Genomic DNA, 19,746 nt, shown 5'->3' with positions numbered 1-19,746 from the left:
ATTGGATTTACAAGACATTTTGGTTTACATGCACACACTGAGCTCCAAAGCAACACAAGAGAGCCCCTTCTCCCCCCACCTTCTGAATATGAACTTGTTTAATACATCTTCCCATGGCAATAATTCCAAACGAATTGGAACTTTCATGTGAACATTTATATGAATTTATTTCATAATTCATAGTAGTAGTGGAGTCCAAGGTTGCTGAAAGTAACAAAGCATCTTGTAAGTAGCATCAATGTTTATCCAATTCACAGATTCATTATTTTAGTTTACCTTCTCTGTGCAACACTTGCCATTCCCCAGCAATCCAAGACTTCCTGGATGCATAGAGGATAGTGTACCGTGTGACAACTGTGTCAGGACCATCAGGTGGCTTCCAGGAAACCAAAGCAGTATTATCCTCTATCAAAGTCACCTTCACTCCTACTGGAGGGCCAGATGGTGCTGTGAGAACAGTAACACAATGCTATTAGGCTAACCCAATTTACATGCAATTAAATTGCTCAGAAAGGAACTGATGTGCAGTCCTAATGGCCACTGCTACATCCCAGACACCACACTGAAACAAGCACACACTGCTCCTCAGAGACACTCTCCTGTTACCTCTGAGCCTGACAATAGCTTAGATTCTGTAAAAGCAAGTTTTGTATTTTTCCCTCATCTCCAGAAAGAAACAGTTACTGACAACCTCCCACTTCATTATCCTGTGAACAAATACCTCCCAAACATTGCTTTGGTGAGAACATGGAACTGCAGCTGTGGATTTTCCCCTACCAAGCTGACAGTAAATCGAACCAGCAGCTAAGGCAGTAGATATGTAATATTCTTACAGTTTCCAAAACTTCTGGGGTTTAAAATATGTTTTCATAAATGCCTATGAATCAGCAACACCTCTTCAATATATACATATTTTAAGGTTTTTATTCAAGTTATTTCTAGTCAGTTGCTGCTAGTAGTGAAAGCATCACACTTTATACAAAAATCAATGCTGATTTAGGGTGGATTTTGAAAAATAATTTCACAGTTCCAAAGCAGGGATTTCCCTGCTAGCATTTTTCTATCTCTCACCATGAAGAGCACTATCTGTGTCTCAGAGAAAAAGATTTCCCTCTCCTACAGCCTAAAATTAATTAGCACTTTTTCAGGCCATTTGGTTTACAAAATGTTCTTTTTAGAACCATAGGGTCCCTCTCCAGGTTCCTTACCTTCAGGGAGGGTAGTGTGGTAGACTACAGGACTCCAAGGACTGGAGAGCTGGTCCACATGCAGTCGAACTGCAAATTCATACATGGTTTTTGGCTCAAGACCTTGAACTAACATGTGAGTCTCTGACCTGGACAGATGAAGAAATAAAATGTATTAAACAGCAGCAGTTAACTTGAAGATCTCATGTCTCAGTCACATGAGGAGATTCCCACTGTCAATTCCACACAGGACAACCCAGTCCAAGTCCAGACACGTGGCACACCTGTGCTGCCTACCTGGACATGGAAATGCAATTGCACCAGCCCTGGAGCTCTCTGGACGATGCTGTATCTGCTGTCAATTGATGTGAGCTCAAGTTTTTTTAAATGTTGTTTGAACAGCTGATGCACAAACAGTATTATTGGGATCACCAGCAGGTATCCCAAATTCAGCTCTTTCCACACTTGTCCATAGGACACTGTGCTTCAAGCTGGAGTAACAAACTGCAACCAGCATCACAACTGACAAGGCACGTGGATCTGCTTCCCAGTTCACACACAGAGGCTATATGGGCAACATTCCTTCCACTTACAGCCTCCCCACCTCATGTTTAGGGGATGAATATGAATGCTCCTCATGATCTGGTAGCAATATTTAGTAATATATTAATTGCAGAATTGATTCTATTAATTATAATACTGCAGTTTACAATTTGATCACATAGTCAATTGTAGACATTTCAATTTACTTGATTCTGGGGCAGAGGGAAATCTTTCATATATGCCAGGGTTAATTCTGGATGATAATACCACATCAAGATTAAATCTCAATTTAAAATGGTCTTACTCTACAGATATTGCTTTATTAAATCTCATTTTGTATTTTCATCTTCTGTACTGCAGGGGCAGTAACCAGTACTTGCAATAGCCTCATCCTATCACAAAGAGCAGCACTCATTGCTATGCTCCACATTGCACACTAAGAACTTTACATGGTGATTATACTGTGTCTAATCATTAAGCTGGGAGTTATACAGCAGCAGATGTGTTCTTGGAAGAGAAATCCATGAATATAAGGATGGAAACTATTTATCCTTTAAGACAGAATTTTTCTTATTTAGAGGCTTGAGTAAACTTTAGTTCTGAGGGAGCTACACACATGGATTCCCTCACCAGCCCCATGACCCTGAGCACAGAGCAAAGTGTTCTGCTCCCACACCACCTGGACAGAGGCTGAACAGCAGCCCAAGGCAGGCTCCCTTCCCTGTTCAGCCATGCTGTGCTTCACACATTGCTTCTCTGCAGAGCAAGCAATCCTACTCAGCTTTCCCCTGGCAGGGCGCCACACACTCAGGAACCTGGCATTCCCACAATGAAATGCTCAACCCCTCAAAAATTCTCATTTTCGGTCTTAAAATCAGACACTAGACTAAGTCCCATCTTTGCCCAGACTACCTATAAAATAGGTATGGTCATTTGTATAGTTGAAAAAGAGCTTAGAATTAAATTCAACCTAGACAGCTAAAAAGACATTAAACAATCAAAGAGCTAGCCCAATGACCCAACACAAGGATCACTGGGAGAGAACGATGAATCGATCTTAAAAAACCTCTACCAGTCAATGGGCAAAACACACAGTCTGAGGGAAATAAAAGTTGTTCCTAGTGAAAGAAAATTAGAAGAGAGCAGGAAGAGTAGGAAGTGAGTGGGAAGGACGTGGAACTGGCAATGCAAGAGTCCCCCCAGCTGCACTCACGTCTGCAGGTAGAGAACCAGGGAGGCATTCTGCAGCCCCACGGGGTTGCAGCGCACGGTGTAGTTGATGAGCTGGGCAGAGGTGAAGGCAGGCTTGCCCCAGTGCAGGTAGATGGATGAGGAGGTGTTGGCTTTGGCATAGAGGTGGTGAGGAGGCGGCGGCGGCGGCACCATGCGGTCACGGACAGCTTTTCAAACAAAACAGAGCAGGAGTTAACAACAGCACTGTGTGCAGATGCTGGCTTCATGAACAGGTCTGAACCCACAGTTCAGATACAAATATTCCCTGACCCAGCACTACCTGGTATCCAGACCCAGGAATCTGGTTAAAGCTATTAGAGACCCCTCCTAACCCAATACATGTCCTATATCATTTGTTTATTCAAAAATGAAGTCAAAACTATCAGCAGAGACAAGAAAAAGAGATAAATCTCTCATAAGATACAGATACATAATGTTAGATGATGCAGATAGTTCAGCAAGGAAGGAAATGTGCTTGGGCTGTCTTCTTTCTTCAGCTATGTTTCATGAACACAGGACTCTGTCTCAGTTGCAGGATGACTAAGACAATATTTGTCACTGATATGATCTCTCTTGTTCGCTGTTTTACACAGAATGAATTTATTATTTAAAAGTTAAAAACACAGAGCTGCTGGGACCCTGAAATACCCCAGCTCTCAATAAATTCATCATGCATCTACAACACTTACAGACACATCCTGGAGTGCTAACTGTTTGATCAGCCTGATAACCTTCTTCCATATTGTTATATGCCAGCAGCCTTACGTGATACTTTCTTCTAGGATCTGCAGAAAGAGTAAAGGAATAATTAAGCTCAAGCAAAAAAAAAAAAAAAAAAAAAAAAAAAAAAAAAAAAAAAAAAAAGGTATTTGGACTTCTACAGATAATGAGGCAAATTGATGCTCCTGAAAGTTTGTTTCAAAACTTGTTTGCTACGAGCAGTGGACTGATGGACAGGCTGGATGCCTGGAAGCCTGTCTTTCTCTCCAGCCCTTCAAATTTCCCCAGTTCTTTGCTCAGAAACAGTCAGTTATCTCCCAGTCTCACTTCCAATAGCCTAAAGCAAAGGTTTGTAACAGAATCAATTGGAGTAGGACAAATACCACATTTCTATTTGTAACAAAGGCACACCTTCACAGCTACAGAGCTAGGTTTAATTGTACATTCAGCATGTTGTTTTCAGACCTTTAATAAAGATTTGTTAAAACAAACAGCAGGAGGTACAGAGACCAACTTTTGTTTCTGGACACACAATTTGCAAGGAAGCAGGGCAGTCAAAGCAATGGCAAGACAGCACCCAGCAAAGAAATGGGAAATGTTTTGGTTCTGAAGGCTCTGAAGAAGATAAACAGTGAAACAACAGGCATTGTTAATAATGCTTTGACTAGGAGATTCTGCCTCCATATGTTTTCTTGAGAGCTGGTTCTGGCAGTCCTAGAGGGTCATCATTCCAAGCTGGAAGGATCTCCCCATTCCCTTTCTCTGCCCACACCTTTGGGTGGCCGCATCTCAGTTTGCTGCTTTTGTTCTGTTGATGACATGCTGGCCTTGATCCAAGTGAAAAATTGCTGCAGAGGAATGAGGGAAAGGCCCTGGAGCTCTCTAAGTGGTGATGGGATGGGGCACCCACAGGAGGAGTGCAGGTACCAGGGATGCTGCTCTGCTTCCTGCAGCTACTCCCCTGCAACTGCATTTGCAACCAGCCCCTTGCACACAACAATGATTTGCAGGGGGGCAGCATTTGCTGCCAATTCATGTGAGCTAAACTTCACCCCAGTACTAATGCAGGCACTGGGATATTCTCATTTTCTGATGACATGAACCTATTTCTTTTAATTAAGATTTTCAGAAGTTTCAGATGTTATGTAACTTTGTTGATCTTGCTCATGTCTTTTTTCCTTGCTCTAAGATACCATAATATTCCTTTCTCAAAATAAACTCTTTCCTTTCTCCTTTCAGCTGAGGTTTGATGTGGCCTCTCATGAAATAAACAGGAACACAAAGTCCTGACATTTCTCAACCAGGAACAGGACTGTTGTTTCCATCAGATCGTTGGCTCCCTCTGCAGTCACTGCACCAGCAACACCATCTGAACAAAATGGTTGGATTCTTCTGTAAAGGCGGCAGAGTAAATTCCTAGTAACGCCCTTTATAAAATCTTTCAGTATTATTTTTCAATAGATACTTTTTGTGCTGTAGTTACCCATACCAGGTGTAAATGAGATATCACCAGGTAGAGTTAACATCTCTATGTATTTTATGGTTTTTTTGAAAGGTCATTTTACCAAAAGCCAAATATAGGTGCAAAAGCAAAAGGGCTCCTGTATTTGGATTATTATATTTGAAGTATTTCTTTGATGTGTTTAACCTTGATGGTAGAATAGGCAAGAAGAGGCCATTCCCATGTTTTGAAGACTTTAACATCACAAGCAGACAATGTAAATAATAAAATGTAGAAGAAAATAAAGAAAAAAAACCATGGTTTTTTAAACTAGAGTAAAATTCTGATTTGCTTTGAAGGTTTTTTCCACTTTACAATAGCACTTTTACAACAGATGACATCAGTTGTTCCTAGGCAACAAATTACAAATCAGAAAAAAAGGAGATGGATACAAACACACAGAATAATCTTAAGCATGTGATAAAAGAAAATATGGAATTCTAATATTGAAAATTCATAAAACTAGTAAGATGTCATATGTAAAAAATAGCAATATTTTTTAAAAAATAGTCAAAATGCAAGGTGAATTTAAGAACACTAGGCCCAACCAAAAGGTTAAATGATAAAAATTTTTCAAGAGTCCCAAGTGATTTGAATACACCAAAATCACGGGTGCCTTGCTGAGGAATATTACAGCATGCATGTCACAAAAGCAAAAACACCTTCCCAGGTCTCAGCCTGCGGCAGGAACACACACATTAGGGCACAACCAGGGATTCAAAACAGAGCCAGAATTTAAATCAGAGATCACCAGGACACCTTTAACGCCTCGCTGGGACCACGCTCCGGAGGCTGCTGTTAACAAATGCCCTGTGCCAGCCGTGCTCAGCACAGCCCGGGATGGGCAGAGCCCGGGACTGGGACAGAGCCCGGGGATGGGGCAGAGCCCGGGGATGGGGCAGAGCCCGGGGATGGGCAGAGCCCGGGACTGGGACAGAGCCCCGGGATGGGGCAGAGCCCGGGGATGGGGCAGAGCCCGGGGATGGGGCAGAGCCCGGAGCAGAGCCCGGGGATGGGGCAGAGCCCCGGGATGGGCAGAGCCCGGGGATGGGGCAGAGCCCGGGGATGGGGCAGAGCCCGGGGATGGGGCAGAGCCCGGGGATGGGGCAGAGCCCGGGACTGGGGCAGAGCCCGGGGCCGGGCAGGGCTGAGCTCCCCGGAGCCGCCCGGAGCCCTCCGGCCGCGGCTCCTGCCCCGCCGCCCGCTGCCCCCGCGCATTTCCGCAGGACACAGCCTGACAGGCACGGCCATCCATCCATCATCCTGCCCAGCACCTTCAAAAACTCCCTGCCCTTTGAAAGTGCTCACCCAGAACTGATCATCTTCGCTGTGAAATGAGGGATAGCCGAGCTCTAGTGCCCTGCTGAGCTGAATGAGGAGCCTGTGAGGTCTGTTTATCCTCACCACATTTTTTTTTAACTGAATTCCTCATTAACACTTGATTGAGGAGAAAAGGAAGAATAATGGGATGTGGAAGAAAGGGAAAAAAAATCTAACTCCCACAAAAAAATTTTCAAATGTCTTTGAAAAAAGCACATTTTTAAATTCTTACTTTATGTATCCTTAACACTTTACATGTAGAAGAAACACAATCTTGAATGCTATTCTTCTTACTCCTGTATAACACAAAAAGTTTCAAGCAGAATTATCTTTATATGGAAAAACCTTTTTAAAAGTGAAATCTCCCAACTAGTCCACACCATCTGAAAAACAGGGTTATTTCCACTTCATATCATGGTTTAATTGATAGCAGGACCATTTCAAGCCAAAAGCAATGTCAGAATTTTTAAGTTGTCATGCATTAGGGTCGGTTAAACCCTAATGGTTAAACCCATCTGCTGATTTCTAGAACTGAAATAGCATGTGATGACGGAGGAGTATGTGATGCACTGGCCTAGGAATGCCCAATGCTACAGTCACCTAAAAGAATTAAAGGCAGTGTACTGAGCAGCAATAGAAACTGATGTGAAACTTACAGAGTACACACATAAAGGAAAGATCAGATCCAAACACCACCAAGATGCAGATCCACGTTGATAGTTTTCACCATGTACCAAACACAGTAACCAAAGCTTTGCCAAAGCCCTGCCTCAGTTCCAGCACTTATTTGCTCATTATTTGTTTTATGAGGTGGTGGGAAATATCTTTCATCTGAAGTAGCCTTCATTTGGAATATTTTTTACAATTTTACATTTCATTTTCAGGCTGATGATATGATTTATTCCTCAGTGGCAATCCCAACACACACCTGGCACAAACACTTTCATCTCACACTTCATCAGCTGGATCAAACACTCAAAGCCAGGCACATCCGTAGAGAGAAAACAAACTTCAGGGGCTTTATCTTTAACCAGCACAGGTATCTTGAGTAGTTTACACATAAATGACATAAATCATTGATAAAAGACTGGGGATAGCATGGCCACCTGGGGACTGACAGTCTCCAATCCAGTGTGTACCATCCGTGCACAGGAGGCTTGGAGGAAACAGCCCTGCTCCTAACAGACCCAGGAGGAACACGTCCCTCCACAGAAAATCCCAGCTCTTCAGGAGCAAAGCAGGTGCACTGATTTACTCAGCCTGCTCAACATAAATTCAGCTTGAGTAAAAAAAAACACACATCAAGATTTCCTCCTTGCATTTTCAAAATTTCTCTAAATAACTGGTAACACTGAATTGTTTCAATTAATTCTCTTGCAATTGTCAGCATTTGTGTAGAGGTTGAAGTCTTGTTCCCACTCCTAAGGTGATCAGGAACAATTCAGCCAATTTACCAACTGGCAGAATTTTTTAATGTTAATTTGTTTCTTTTAAATATCATTTGGGGGTTTTTATGCTGTTGGAATTAGATTGTGTTAAAATTGTCACAGCACCTAGAGGTCTTTAATAGGCATTTTTTATTGTTATTACTTAAATCAGCTGGTGGAAAGGATAAAAAATGTACACTGTACAACTCAGGGGGTTGGCATTGATGCTGACAGTAACACACTAAAGCCAATTCATAAATTTTATTACAAGAGTGTCTCTGGATCACACAGAGATTGACTTAAAAGACATCACAGAGGGGATGTGATAGGTTGGAGTAGCTTCACACAGTTCAAGGGATCTGCTGCACACACTTTTTTGTGTAACAAAAACTATCGGCATTAGGAACACATGAATAACACTTCCATCAGAGGCACAAATCTTGCTTCTGGTAACAATATTCCTATAAAATAAAAGTAGGAAGAAGTATCTTATGTCTTCTGTCTATACCTTCTTTTGATTAGCTTGAAATATCCAAATAGATACTGTCCCAAAAATCACTGGTTTGCAATTTATGTTGGATCAGCCTCATCTTCCCATGGCAGTTGTTGTAGGTAGGGCAGTGCTCCCTGGTGATATTCCTCTGGACCCCCATATCCTGTCATTCACTCTCCCATACAAATTTGCAGTGAGTCCTGCAGAACCAGCCATGGTAGGTCTTTCAGCAGAGAGACACATGGGGGAGCCTTGCCTTCATTTTGTGAGTCTACGAATGGGTTCTACACCTCAGAGTCAAACTAGAGCAAAGTTAAGTACTGCAAGTATGAGCAAAAAAAAAAATAAGTTGAACTATAATTTAAAACATGGATTGTAACTTGGAAAAGCTTTAAACACTGCAGTAGCTGAATTTCAGTAAGAATTCAGATGACAATGATTTATTGGTGTATTTTACTGCCTTACTCCATCTCTGATATATAATCTTAGAGATTATATTCAGTTTGTCAGAAAGCAGACAGGAAGGTCATAGCAGATACAGATTCTTTAAAAAATTCTACAGTGCACTCAGATGTTCCAACCTGGTTTGGTGACAACTCATTTCATTTCCCAGCATGGAGGGAAAACCACAGCTATTTATCTGTCTGGATGTGAGAAACAGAGAAACTGCAAAAATATCACAAAGAATTGAGACTTGACTGATTAGCAGGTCTGTTGCTCTACACTTCATTGGAACATGTACATTTTATTGCACCAGCTTGAAATTATTCAGTATTTACTCCTGCCATCAGCCTTGCTCCTATGTAAATCTTCCATCTCTCTTTCAGGAAGGGGAAAACTTGCAACTGCAAAACAGCTGCCAGTCAGAAGTATTCATATTCAGATACTCCCATTTTATTTCCCAACACTTAAGATTTTAGTATATTCAAACCATGTCTATTTGTTGGTTAAACATATATTCAACATTCAGAGCCTAGTTTTCAAAGCCTGGGATAGTAGAAATGGTGCAGTAAATATGTACACAGTGGTAGGCAGAGGCAACTCGAGGTTCTCTGCTTTGAAGCCATTCCCAAGTGACAAAGGTGGCATGGGGAGGGAAGGCTCACTCCATCTGGCAGAGCTACAGCTCACGGCAGCCAGGTGGTGTCCTCATGCACTTCCACTGGACACAGCTGGGAAAACGGGAGGCACCCAAGATTAAATGCCTGTGTTTGCACTTAAACCACTAAAAAGAAGAAACGTGCTTCTAATCACTTTGCAGCTGGGGAAGCACTTTATAATGCAGCCACCTCGTTCTTAAATTACCAAGATTGCACAGACTAAACTTTTAGAAAAAGTTACTGAGAAAAATAAAGTAACTTCCACATTCACAGGAAAAAAGCCCTCCATTTTCAATATTGTAATACATTTTTAAAACTTTCTAAGACTAAAGCAGCATGACACTAACAACACAGTCAATGAAAAATCCTAATCAATGTATAGTTCCATCCTCCCTTCTCAAAAGAATACAGAGAAATACAAATGTCCTGATTGCATATTAACACTGTCTTCAAACCAGTTTATCCCATTCAGATTTTGATAATTTGTATTCATATGATTCTTCTGTCCTAGGTAAATTTACAGTATTAAAGATAAGTATAAAACCTGTAACAGCAAGTTTTTTATAGATTGCACACACGAGGCACACTCTGGGTTACTGCTCATTCAGCTGAAGCTTATACTGAATATAAAATCAGGAGTCCTAAACCACAAGTGCTAAAAAGTGTTTGCTGACATCAACACAGCCAAAATTTTGGCTTTTTGGCAAATGCTTCAGAGAAAGCATCTGTTTACAGGCTACTTAGCCAAGGTTACAAGAGAGTGTAATATTGCAGCCCCTAAAAGCCCTGTCATTGTTTCTTTCAGCTGCTGCATGTTTGTGAAGCTCTGAAGGCCTTGAAAGGAGCCAGAGCAGAGCCAACAGGTCAGGGCTAGATAAAATTAAGAAAGAATCCGAGGTCAGACCATGAAAGAACTTTTTTTTTTTTTCCACCCCTCCAGAACAGTGAGTCCACCTCCAGCAGCCTTTCATTCAATCCTGATAAGAAGAGACAGCACCCCACAATCTGGATTTTAGACATTTTAAGTCCTCTTTGCAGGGAGGAAAAGATAGGGAAGATGAAAGAAAATGGACATTTTACTATCATTTACTGTTGGAACACACTTTCGTGCCTGTTTTGAACATCCTTGTTCTCAGAAACTTAAAAGGAAAATATTGATAGAAATTAAATTACTGGGGGCTCTTGTTTATAAAATAATTGGTACAGCACTAAATTTCTAGAGAAAAAAAAAGGCTTGGTGTCTTGATGTTTTAAGCTGAGTTCAGTGACTAAAAACCTAGAAACAACTTCTTAAACTACAGCCAGTATGGCAATTCTAACAGTTAGGGAAGGAGATAAGAAAATATTTCAACTTTATTCTAGCTTGCACACAAAATTTAAAATAATATTTTTTTCCTTTCAGTTGCAAGTATCAAACCCACAGCAGACTGAAAAAATAGTTGTTCTAAGCACGAAACTTCAGTGTCCAAATGTCCATTTTTAATTTAATCTTTTGTGCTGCTGGATTTTTTTGTGTAACCTACAGGTCCATTGTTGGGTAGTGGTCTGGCTGGAGAGCTCATTGGTCTGGCTTGCCAGGGTGACTGTGCTGCCCCCAAGCCCATCCCCTGAACACAATAAAGTGCAGATAATTATTCAAAGAAGAGGCCAGCAGCATGGGCTGCTCTGACATGGGGTCACGGCCTTTGACACCGAATCTGGGGCGAGCCAAAGTCTGCTCCAAGCAACAGAGGTCCAGGGGAATTATTAAGGGGGAAGGGTGGGAAAGGAAGAGCACTGAGAAATACTATCCTTAAAAATGTACTTTTGAAGCAAAGTAATGTAAATACAGCAGAAACTTATTAGGAAAATAAGCAAATACATTTTGAATGTAGCAGAGGAAAAGGACAGAGAGAAGCGCATCAAGGCAAACAGAAACAGAGCTGGGAGGCAGGAGGATGACACAGACTCGGGTCTGTTCTTCTCCAAAGCAGGTATTCCCTCTGAGATCTTCAGTACTGGATTTTATTTCACTTTTCTAAAAAATGCTCTTTTACCTTATTTATACATATCATTAAACAATTAAACACAGTTAAGCAACCATGTTCTGTTCCAGTTTTTAAAAACTTGTTGGAGCTGTGGACATGCAATTTCTAAGCATTATTACTAGCTTCAAATAATATTTAATTTCTTTTAAGTTAATTGGAATTGCAATTGGTTGCACAATTTGAACTGATCAAATTTTAAATAACAACCTTTTAATATCACATTAAAATAGTTTGCGTAGTTACAAATTACCAATATTGTATATGCCGTGACTTCTTTTTCAATTTAAAGGTAGCTTTAAACATTTAGATAGAACAAAGACTGTCTGTAATACTCATGTTTTCCTTTGCAAACCAAATAACTGAAGTAGAAACTAAGCAATTTGTTCTTTGTACGACATTGTAAAAGTTTATTTTGGTAGAAACTGGAACATATGACACATGTGAATTGATCCAGCTAAACAGTCTGGCTTTCCAGGGCTTTGGATGGCTCTCGCTTATTTGTCTAAATCTGAAAAGGGTCTGTATCCCTTTTGTAGCTTGGTGCTATCCCTCAGAGGGCCCCAGGACAAACAACACCTCACACCCCCTTGCAGTAAAAACATCACCTCTCCTCTGCCCACCACCAGCAATAGCAGCTCCACACAGAACTGCTGGGGGAGGGCTGGCAGGGCAGGCTGAGCTCCCAGCACTCAGCCTCTGGGCCCACAGAAATAAGAACTATCTAAAGCCCTCTAATATTTTTAAAATAAGTGAAGCAAATCTCAAGGATTTTAAATTTTCTCTATTTCCTCACGGGTGTAGGACATTCCCACCATGCCTGTAAGGTCTGCCATCAGTCCCCCTGTTTCTGCTGCATTTCAGGGAACTGTTCAATTGCACAAGCAAAAAGCTCTCTTCCAGTATTATTCTAACAATGCTCTCTAAACCAGCAGACATCCTTATGTTAACTAGCCTGGCTCACCGTTTTCAAAGTGAGCCCTCAAAAGCTAACTTGAAAGCAATACCAGAGGCCTGGACAAACACCTAATTTTGATCTTTTGTGCTCTTCTTTTCTTCTAAGAGACCTTTTCTTTTGTTGCTGCCCAGTGGAAAGCACATAGCTCATTGGTGCTGCTTTGAAAGATGAGAGCACTGCCCCTGAGTCCACCCCTCCGAGCACAATCACTTTAATGGAATTATGTAGAGAGGCCATCTCTGCAAGAAGAAAGGGAGGGTGAGGGGGGAGGGAGAGTGTCCGAAGGAGCCAGCAGAGCTGTAATTACCCAGTTACTAACACACACATGTCCACTGAGAATTCATGCAGTGATCCAAACAGGATGTGCCACCCCACACAACAGGTTCCCTTACACACAGCAGTGAGCCCTGCACAAGTGACGGAACACTGGCAGTGAATAAAATATCACTACAGTGGCTCAGGAAAAGGGGAAAGAAACACCCCACACAGAAATGCTGCTACAAAACAGGAGCATGCTCTAAAAGGTCTTTTCTGTAAGATGCAAGAGGCTGCTGAAAAGATGATCTCCAAATAGAGACCGACATTTCTGGGTTGCAGATAGAAAGAATGTTCAGACAATTTGCCTGGCCTTCATGCTAAGAGGAATGCTTCCAGAATATACACCTAAACACAATTCAATAAGCCCTTTACCAAATTTGTTTTAACATTTGTTTAGTTACCAAGATCTATCATACATATGCACTGGCTGCCTGACATCCAGCATCACCTTACAAACAACACATTTGCACACAATGACAAAGGCAATCTGTTCACAGCCCCCAAACTTTCCCCTGGAGCTATGATATAAATTTTCTTTCAGAACCAACATTTTCTGCTGGTCTGTCATGGACTCCCCGTGCCATTTTGACCCTTTTGTGCAGCAAAATGAAAACACTATCTATCATTACTTGCACCACAGTGACTTTGTAGGAGGTGCACGGTTTCATTGCAAAAACATCTGTGGTCTGGTGACTCAGATCTCAAGCTTTAAGATCTGTGCTGTTGCAAGCATGACTGCAAGATGCATAAGTTTCAGGCAGGGCAACTAAAAATCTGTCTGGCTCTTTCTCCTTCAGAGGGTAACAAAGAATTGCACTAAAACACATTTCACTTGTTAGGTGTCAAACAAGTCCATTGTGACAGGAAAACAAACAAGATACATGCGAGGGGAAACCACCACTGTATTTTTCTTAAGCAAATTTTGGCTGCATGGGCTCTATCCAGCTGCATCTACAATTAGGGCCCCACCTTCAGCAGGATGTTCTGTTATTGCAGGTGTCACAGGCCCTGCGCTGCTCACACAGGGCTCCCTCCACTGCAGGGACACCAGGCAGCCAAGGGACCCTGCAGGACACACGGACACCACCTGCACTCACAGGCTTGGGGGCATGCACGGCTGTGTGGCACTGAACTGTCAGCATGCAGACTGTCTGCAGATGTAAATAAAGCAGCCTCTCAGGGAAGCTCAAAAGCTGGCACTCATTGGTTAAATACAGGAGAAAGGGAGCAAACTAACCTAGACAGCTGACAGATTTTATAGTGAAATTCCTAAACTGGCCCATTTGTCATGAGCTGCCAGCTAGACTGATACATTTACTGCTAATATTACAACACTCATACTTAATTTGGTGAAGTTAAATCCAGATGCATTTAAAAAACCCCACAATTACAAAAGGGGCGGCATTGCGCCTTCTCTTCTACACTATTTTTAATACAAATTATTCATTGAAAATCCATCATATAATGCTAAATATTTTCCAATTACACATTAGGAAAGCACGAGGCAGGGAAGACAGCTAACAGTACTTGTAAAGAGTTCATCCCAATTGCCTTAGCTCAGCACGTAATTCCACCTGAAGTGTGATGGCCTGAGGACACAGGGCTCTGTTTCCTCAGCTGTGAAATGCATTGCAGCATCTCTCCCATACATGAACATGTCTGTTACTTTTCCCTCCCTGTCTTCTTAGAGGTCTCATTCCCTTCACTGGCTCTGACTGGTTGCCTATCTTTGACATTTAGGAAGGGTATTCATTTTAATTGCATTTAGATTATGCTGAACCATCTCCCTAATGGTTTGGCACAGCAGTATTATTTTTACCCTTTACATTTTCATACAGCATATCCCAAACTTCTAAAACATGCCCTAAAGAAAATTTGCAGTTGTAATGACAATAGAAATATCCAAGACCCTATAACATCCTTGGCTCTAATATTCACCACTGTTACATCCAATGGCACAATGACAGAAGCTATTCATAATGAGTTTTGTGCTATGAATTTGCACAGAAACATTTATTAAAAGAACACAGTAAGTGACAGCTTGTCAGCAGGCAATGAAGCCTGATATACTACATGCTTACACTCATTTTTAAGTGCTTTCAGTATGCTGAAAATACCCATCTAGAAGGCCAGGACAACCTGCTTCTCTGTAAAAATTATAATAACTTTTCATCTCCACATTGATTTCTCCCAAAACAGTATTTCAATGACATCTTGTGTTTATCTCCTTCCAGGCCAAGACTCTGCTCTTCTAAGATAATTTATCAGGAGGATTACTCAGTCTATATTAGTGGCAGCAGCTGTGCAAGTTAATGATGTTGTTGCCTTTAGTTAAATATATGTTAATGGTTTATTTGAAGACTATTTAATTAAGACCAAGATTCTGAAACACCAACTCTTGAAAGTACCACAGACAAATCTTGCAGGTGGTGTAAAAGAGGCCAACATGTGCAATCTGAATTTGGGCCTAATATTCTCAGGAGCTCAAATCCTTTACTCAGTGAACTGTGGCCTGAGTACCCTTCTACAAAGATGCTGAATGTCCACACAAAGAAGCATCTAAAGAAGAAGAGCAGCCTAAAAGATTTCAGGCTTCCTCAAACTTCTGAAAATCTTTCACTCTTCTGGCTGACAACACAGCTTCTACTATTTATTTTACACTTCATGGTATTTCATAAAGACAAAAGTGTATCTTTCCCCACATGGAAATGGGTTACAACATAACATGTTTTTAATATAGATAGTATTTACTACAGGTAAAAACTATTGCATTTTAAAGGATAACAATAACAACGTAGGAAAGAAAGTATACCTCTGCAGAAAATGCAGCAGATTTAAATTACAGTGTCCTTTTCTTCTAGGAAGTTTTTTTATCTGTAAAGTATTTTCCACAATTATATACAGGGGAATTGGTTCTGGTTTAAATTTTTCCTTCAAAATGTTTAACTTTTCTTTTTCATACACAAAATCACTTTTCATAGGAAGCAATGCTACTGTTGTCCAGATGTTTGACTACAGACAAGTTACAATGTAAATCTTCTGCCTTACCTACTGTATTATTTAATAGCTTTGTGAAGGACAAGCATTTAATACCTGTCAAGCATTGTATTAACAAACTGAAAGGTACAGAGCAAACAAGTAGGATACAATTAATAATGAAAGTTATTTTTGTTAACTTTTCTAATGCATTCAAGATTTAAATTCAACCTATATCAATATCTTGATTGAAAAAAGGAGAAGAACATTATCTTGATGTAATCCCTCTGCATATGAAGTTTATACAACACTTAGGAAGTGGAAAGCAGTCTGACTGATTGATTGCTTAAGTAAAATAAACACACAGCTACTTAACTCTTAGCTAGCTATCTCCCTCTGTACAATTGAAAGGGTTTCCCATCATCAATTCAGTTTTACAAATGCTCTGTTGAGCCTGCAGTTTGATGAGCATTTTAAAGCAGCATTAGCTGTGCTGCTGCTGAAAGAAGCCAGCCTGCTCCCCTCACCCTTCAGCACTCCCTGCTGCCACTGCCTTCCTCTGCCACTTCCCACCCACCCCTGTGCCCCGACACAAGTGTCACCAGCGTGCAAGCACAGAGAGCAGCAGCACGGATTCACAGAGCACACAAGAAATGTGGGGTGTTTTCTTCCAAAAGTGCCACCTTTTGCTACCTTACTGTGCTCTGAGTTGCACCTGGATGAATTCTGAGAGCTGAAGAACATCCCAAGGCAGCAGAGGGAGCCCTGGCAGCTGCTCAGGACTCAGCACAGCCACCACGAGTCTGCTTTGTTTTATCAGCCTGGTGAAACTGTGACCCTCAAACCTACCCAAAAAACTCCACTGATCCCAGAGCTATGAGTTTATTAACAAAAGACATTTCCCTCAAGGGGGAGCTGTTATCTAATAGACTGAATGCAAAGCTGGAAAGCTGGACACTCTCAGCTCAGTTCTGTCACTGACTGCAGGGATATCATTGTCACACTCAGCTTAAACCATCAGTACCTGAGCAGTCCATGAAAATGCCCCTTCTCTTCCTTGTGTTCCAGGTACCCAGTGTGTACTATGGGACACTGAACACTCACTCACCTGTGAAACTCATGGAATGCTTACAAACTGCTGGAAGAATACAGCACGTACTCTTAGCACAGACAGATGAACATGCATAATTAGAAAAGTGGAAATAAGAATAACTGCCTGAGGTGGATGCTGCAGGCAGAGCTGCCCTGCACAGGGACACAAGGGACAGCACAGGCTCTGAGGTGCCACTGGCAGACTCCTCCAGGCTCCTGCAAGGGGGAAGATGACCCTTGAGAGACAGATCTTCCAACAGGGAGGCTCAAGGGAAAGAGGGAGGTGTAGGCACTGCTGGGTCAGCTGGAGTGCCCTGCTCTCCTGCCTGCACTCTGAATCACACCGAGCAGCTCACTTTTCTGTCCTGCAACTTGACTGTGCTTGGTGCTTTTCTCCAGGTATTTGACTGGCTTAGAACCAAGATCTGGCTGTCAGTTCTGGAGGAGAGGGATGAACATCCCTGCCTGACAGTGACATCAAACACAGCCCATGTGTGCCAGCCTGCTCTGCCTGGATAGCACACAGACTTTAAACATACACAGACTTCATACACCCAAGCCACCTCTGAGAAAAGTTTTCCAGCACGAACAACTGGGAGTGCTACAGATAGACTTCTAAGGCAAGTTATTGTCACCACGGCAACACAGGCTGATGGGAAACTATGAGAGATTAAATAAAGGCAGGTGAGAAGCTGTAAGAAGGCAGCCAAGACATGAAGAGAGAAAAAAGCCAAATTGGGCCACTAGAAATTATCATGGAAATAACAATGAATACAAAGTACTAACACAGTGAGAGGTATGCTTGTGATGGACAAGTGCTGGGCTAGACTAAGACAAAGGGGATCAAAAAGATATCCTGTTTTTCTCCCAGCAATGTCTATATACACATGCAAATACAGACACACACACTGAGCTGGGCAGCAGGATGTGAGCACAGCCCTCCCTGCACCTCGAATATACAAGGGACAAGTTGGTAATGGACTAAAGGCACAGTAGTGCAATATCTACTCATTTGTCTCTCTCTTCTCCCACATCATCCTACCTACCACCCTAAAACATCTCCAGTTCAACTACCTTTAAAAAAATCCACATTTTCAAGGTGTATTTGCATACAGGATTCTGTATACTCCTCCTTTGTCTGAGTACACAAAAGTGTCAGTTGTACAAAGACCCCCAGCATGCACAACTGGATGCCACCAGAGGCAGAAAACTCAAATCTTTCACAGACCTACCAATGAGGACCAGAATGATTTCCCTGTCCTGGTTTCTACAAGCACGTGCTGTGGTTTTGTTTGGAATGACAACCAGCTCGAACAGGGGTACAATATTCGAGTATGATAAAGGAAAAAAAAACCGCTGTGAAAGTGAGCATAAATGTTGAAATACACTTTTTATGCAAATTTTATTTATACTAAACCTATTTCCTAGATTAGAAACAAAAAAAACCAAAAAAACCCCCAAACAAACAAAACAACAACAACAAAACAAACCCAAAGCAATAACAAAAAACAAAACAAACAAAAAAGACAACAAAAGGGAAAAAAACCCAAACCAACAAAACAAACAAAAAAACTTAAAACCCCATGTTTGGAAAAGATGTTTTACAGCAAGAGGGGCTTCTTCCAACACAAGATTGTTTTTTTTCCCCACTTCCTGCATCCCCCCCTTCATTTGCCACAGAAGTGTGACTTCAGGAAGCCTGGAAAAAACAAACATACACTTTTTCACAATTGCATCTTTTCCCAAAATTTAAAAAAATGCTTCTGTTAGCAATAATGCCTTCATGGCAAATATGTAACCAAGGTGTTACTCAAGACTCAAGCTACCAGAAGTCATATTAGCTCAGCTTTAAAAGTGTGTTTGCTTATCACTAACACAGAAATTACAAAGATTCCCTATTCTTACCTTTCCCATACAACTACAACTGGTAACATGACCCCGAAAAAAAGCTTCACGATTAATTAAATTAACATTTGGATCACAACATCTGGATTGTTGTTTAACAACGGAAGAAAATAATAAATAAAAAAGGAAAAAAAAATAAGAAATGTAACTAGCCCTGTACAGCAAATGTTTTCTTCTGTCCACTCTGAAGTCTCTTTCATGTGCTAATGGTGGCATTTTTTTAAACTCTTCCCCTTTGACTTACTCAGACCTTTAAGGACCTCACACATCTAATGGTTCCTCACATTCACCAAGAACAATCAAGAGAGGTCTGGGGGTTGACATGCAGTATGATTAATGGACAATGTTGATTTAATTTCCTATAACAGGAGTTTTCTCTAAGCTTTCTCCAAGGAGCAGTTTCTTTGCAATCCAGGACTTAAGTATTTTACTAATGAAGTCCAATAAATAGCAAATTAAATAATGCTGTCTCCCAGAGACAAATCCTCTCATTCCAGGAAAAAAAAGGAGGGGGAAAAAACCACCCACCATATTTAAAGTTCTGTTTAAATCTAAAAAGGATTGTACAGCAGGAATGTAAATAGCAGTTCAGATTTCTGGGGTTCTTTTGTTTGGTTTATTTTGTTGTTTTGTTTAAGAAACTTTATCACTTATCTGGCCATTCCTGCTATCATTATCTGCTTGCTCATTTTTAGCTTTAAACAGGGGGTATACATTTAACTTAATTTCCAGTTTCAAGAAATGAAGTCTTTATTTAGTGGTCACTTTTACTTTATAGCTATCAAAACATACTTATTCATTGTAATACTTAAAAACATTTGGAGATTCTGGATTTAAAGTTATTTACTACTTTCTTATTGTAAGGAGTGATCAATATGTCCTTTCAGGAAGCAAATTTTAACCTTCAGCTCCAGCAAATGAACAATGCAACACTATTTGCATGCATCCT

General features: G+C 41.1%; 1 protein-coding gene across 1 annotated transcript in view; it reads right to left on the bottom strand.

Annotated features, from left to right (window-relative positions):
* PRTG (protogenin) overlaps positions 1–19,746 on the bottom strand; it is an 85,826-nt gene that overhangs the window by 17,859 nt on the left and 48,221 nt on the right. The window contains exons 12-15 of the mRNA XM_064389464.1: positions 3,653–3,748; positions 2,944–3,130; positions 1,209–1,336; positions 277–447 (exon numbers count right to left, since the gene is read on the bottom strand). Coding sequence (XP_064245534.1) covers positions 277–447; positions 1,209–1,336; positions 2,944–3,130; positions 3,653–3,748 — 582 coding nt within the window. The remainder of the gene's footprint in view (positions 1–276; positions 448–1,208; positions 1,337–2,943; positions 3,131–3,652; positions 3,749–19,746) is intronic.

Source organism: Passer domesticus, chromosome 14, assembly GCF_036417665.1.
Source record: "Passer domesticus isolate bPasDom1 chromosome 14, bPasDom1.hap1, whole genome shotgun sequence".
NCBI lineage: Eukaryota > Metazoa > Chordata > Aves > Passeriformes > Passeridae > Passer > Passer domesticus.
This window is presented reverse-complemented; position numbering and strand designations above follow the sequence as displayed.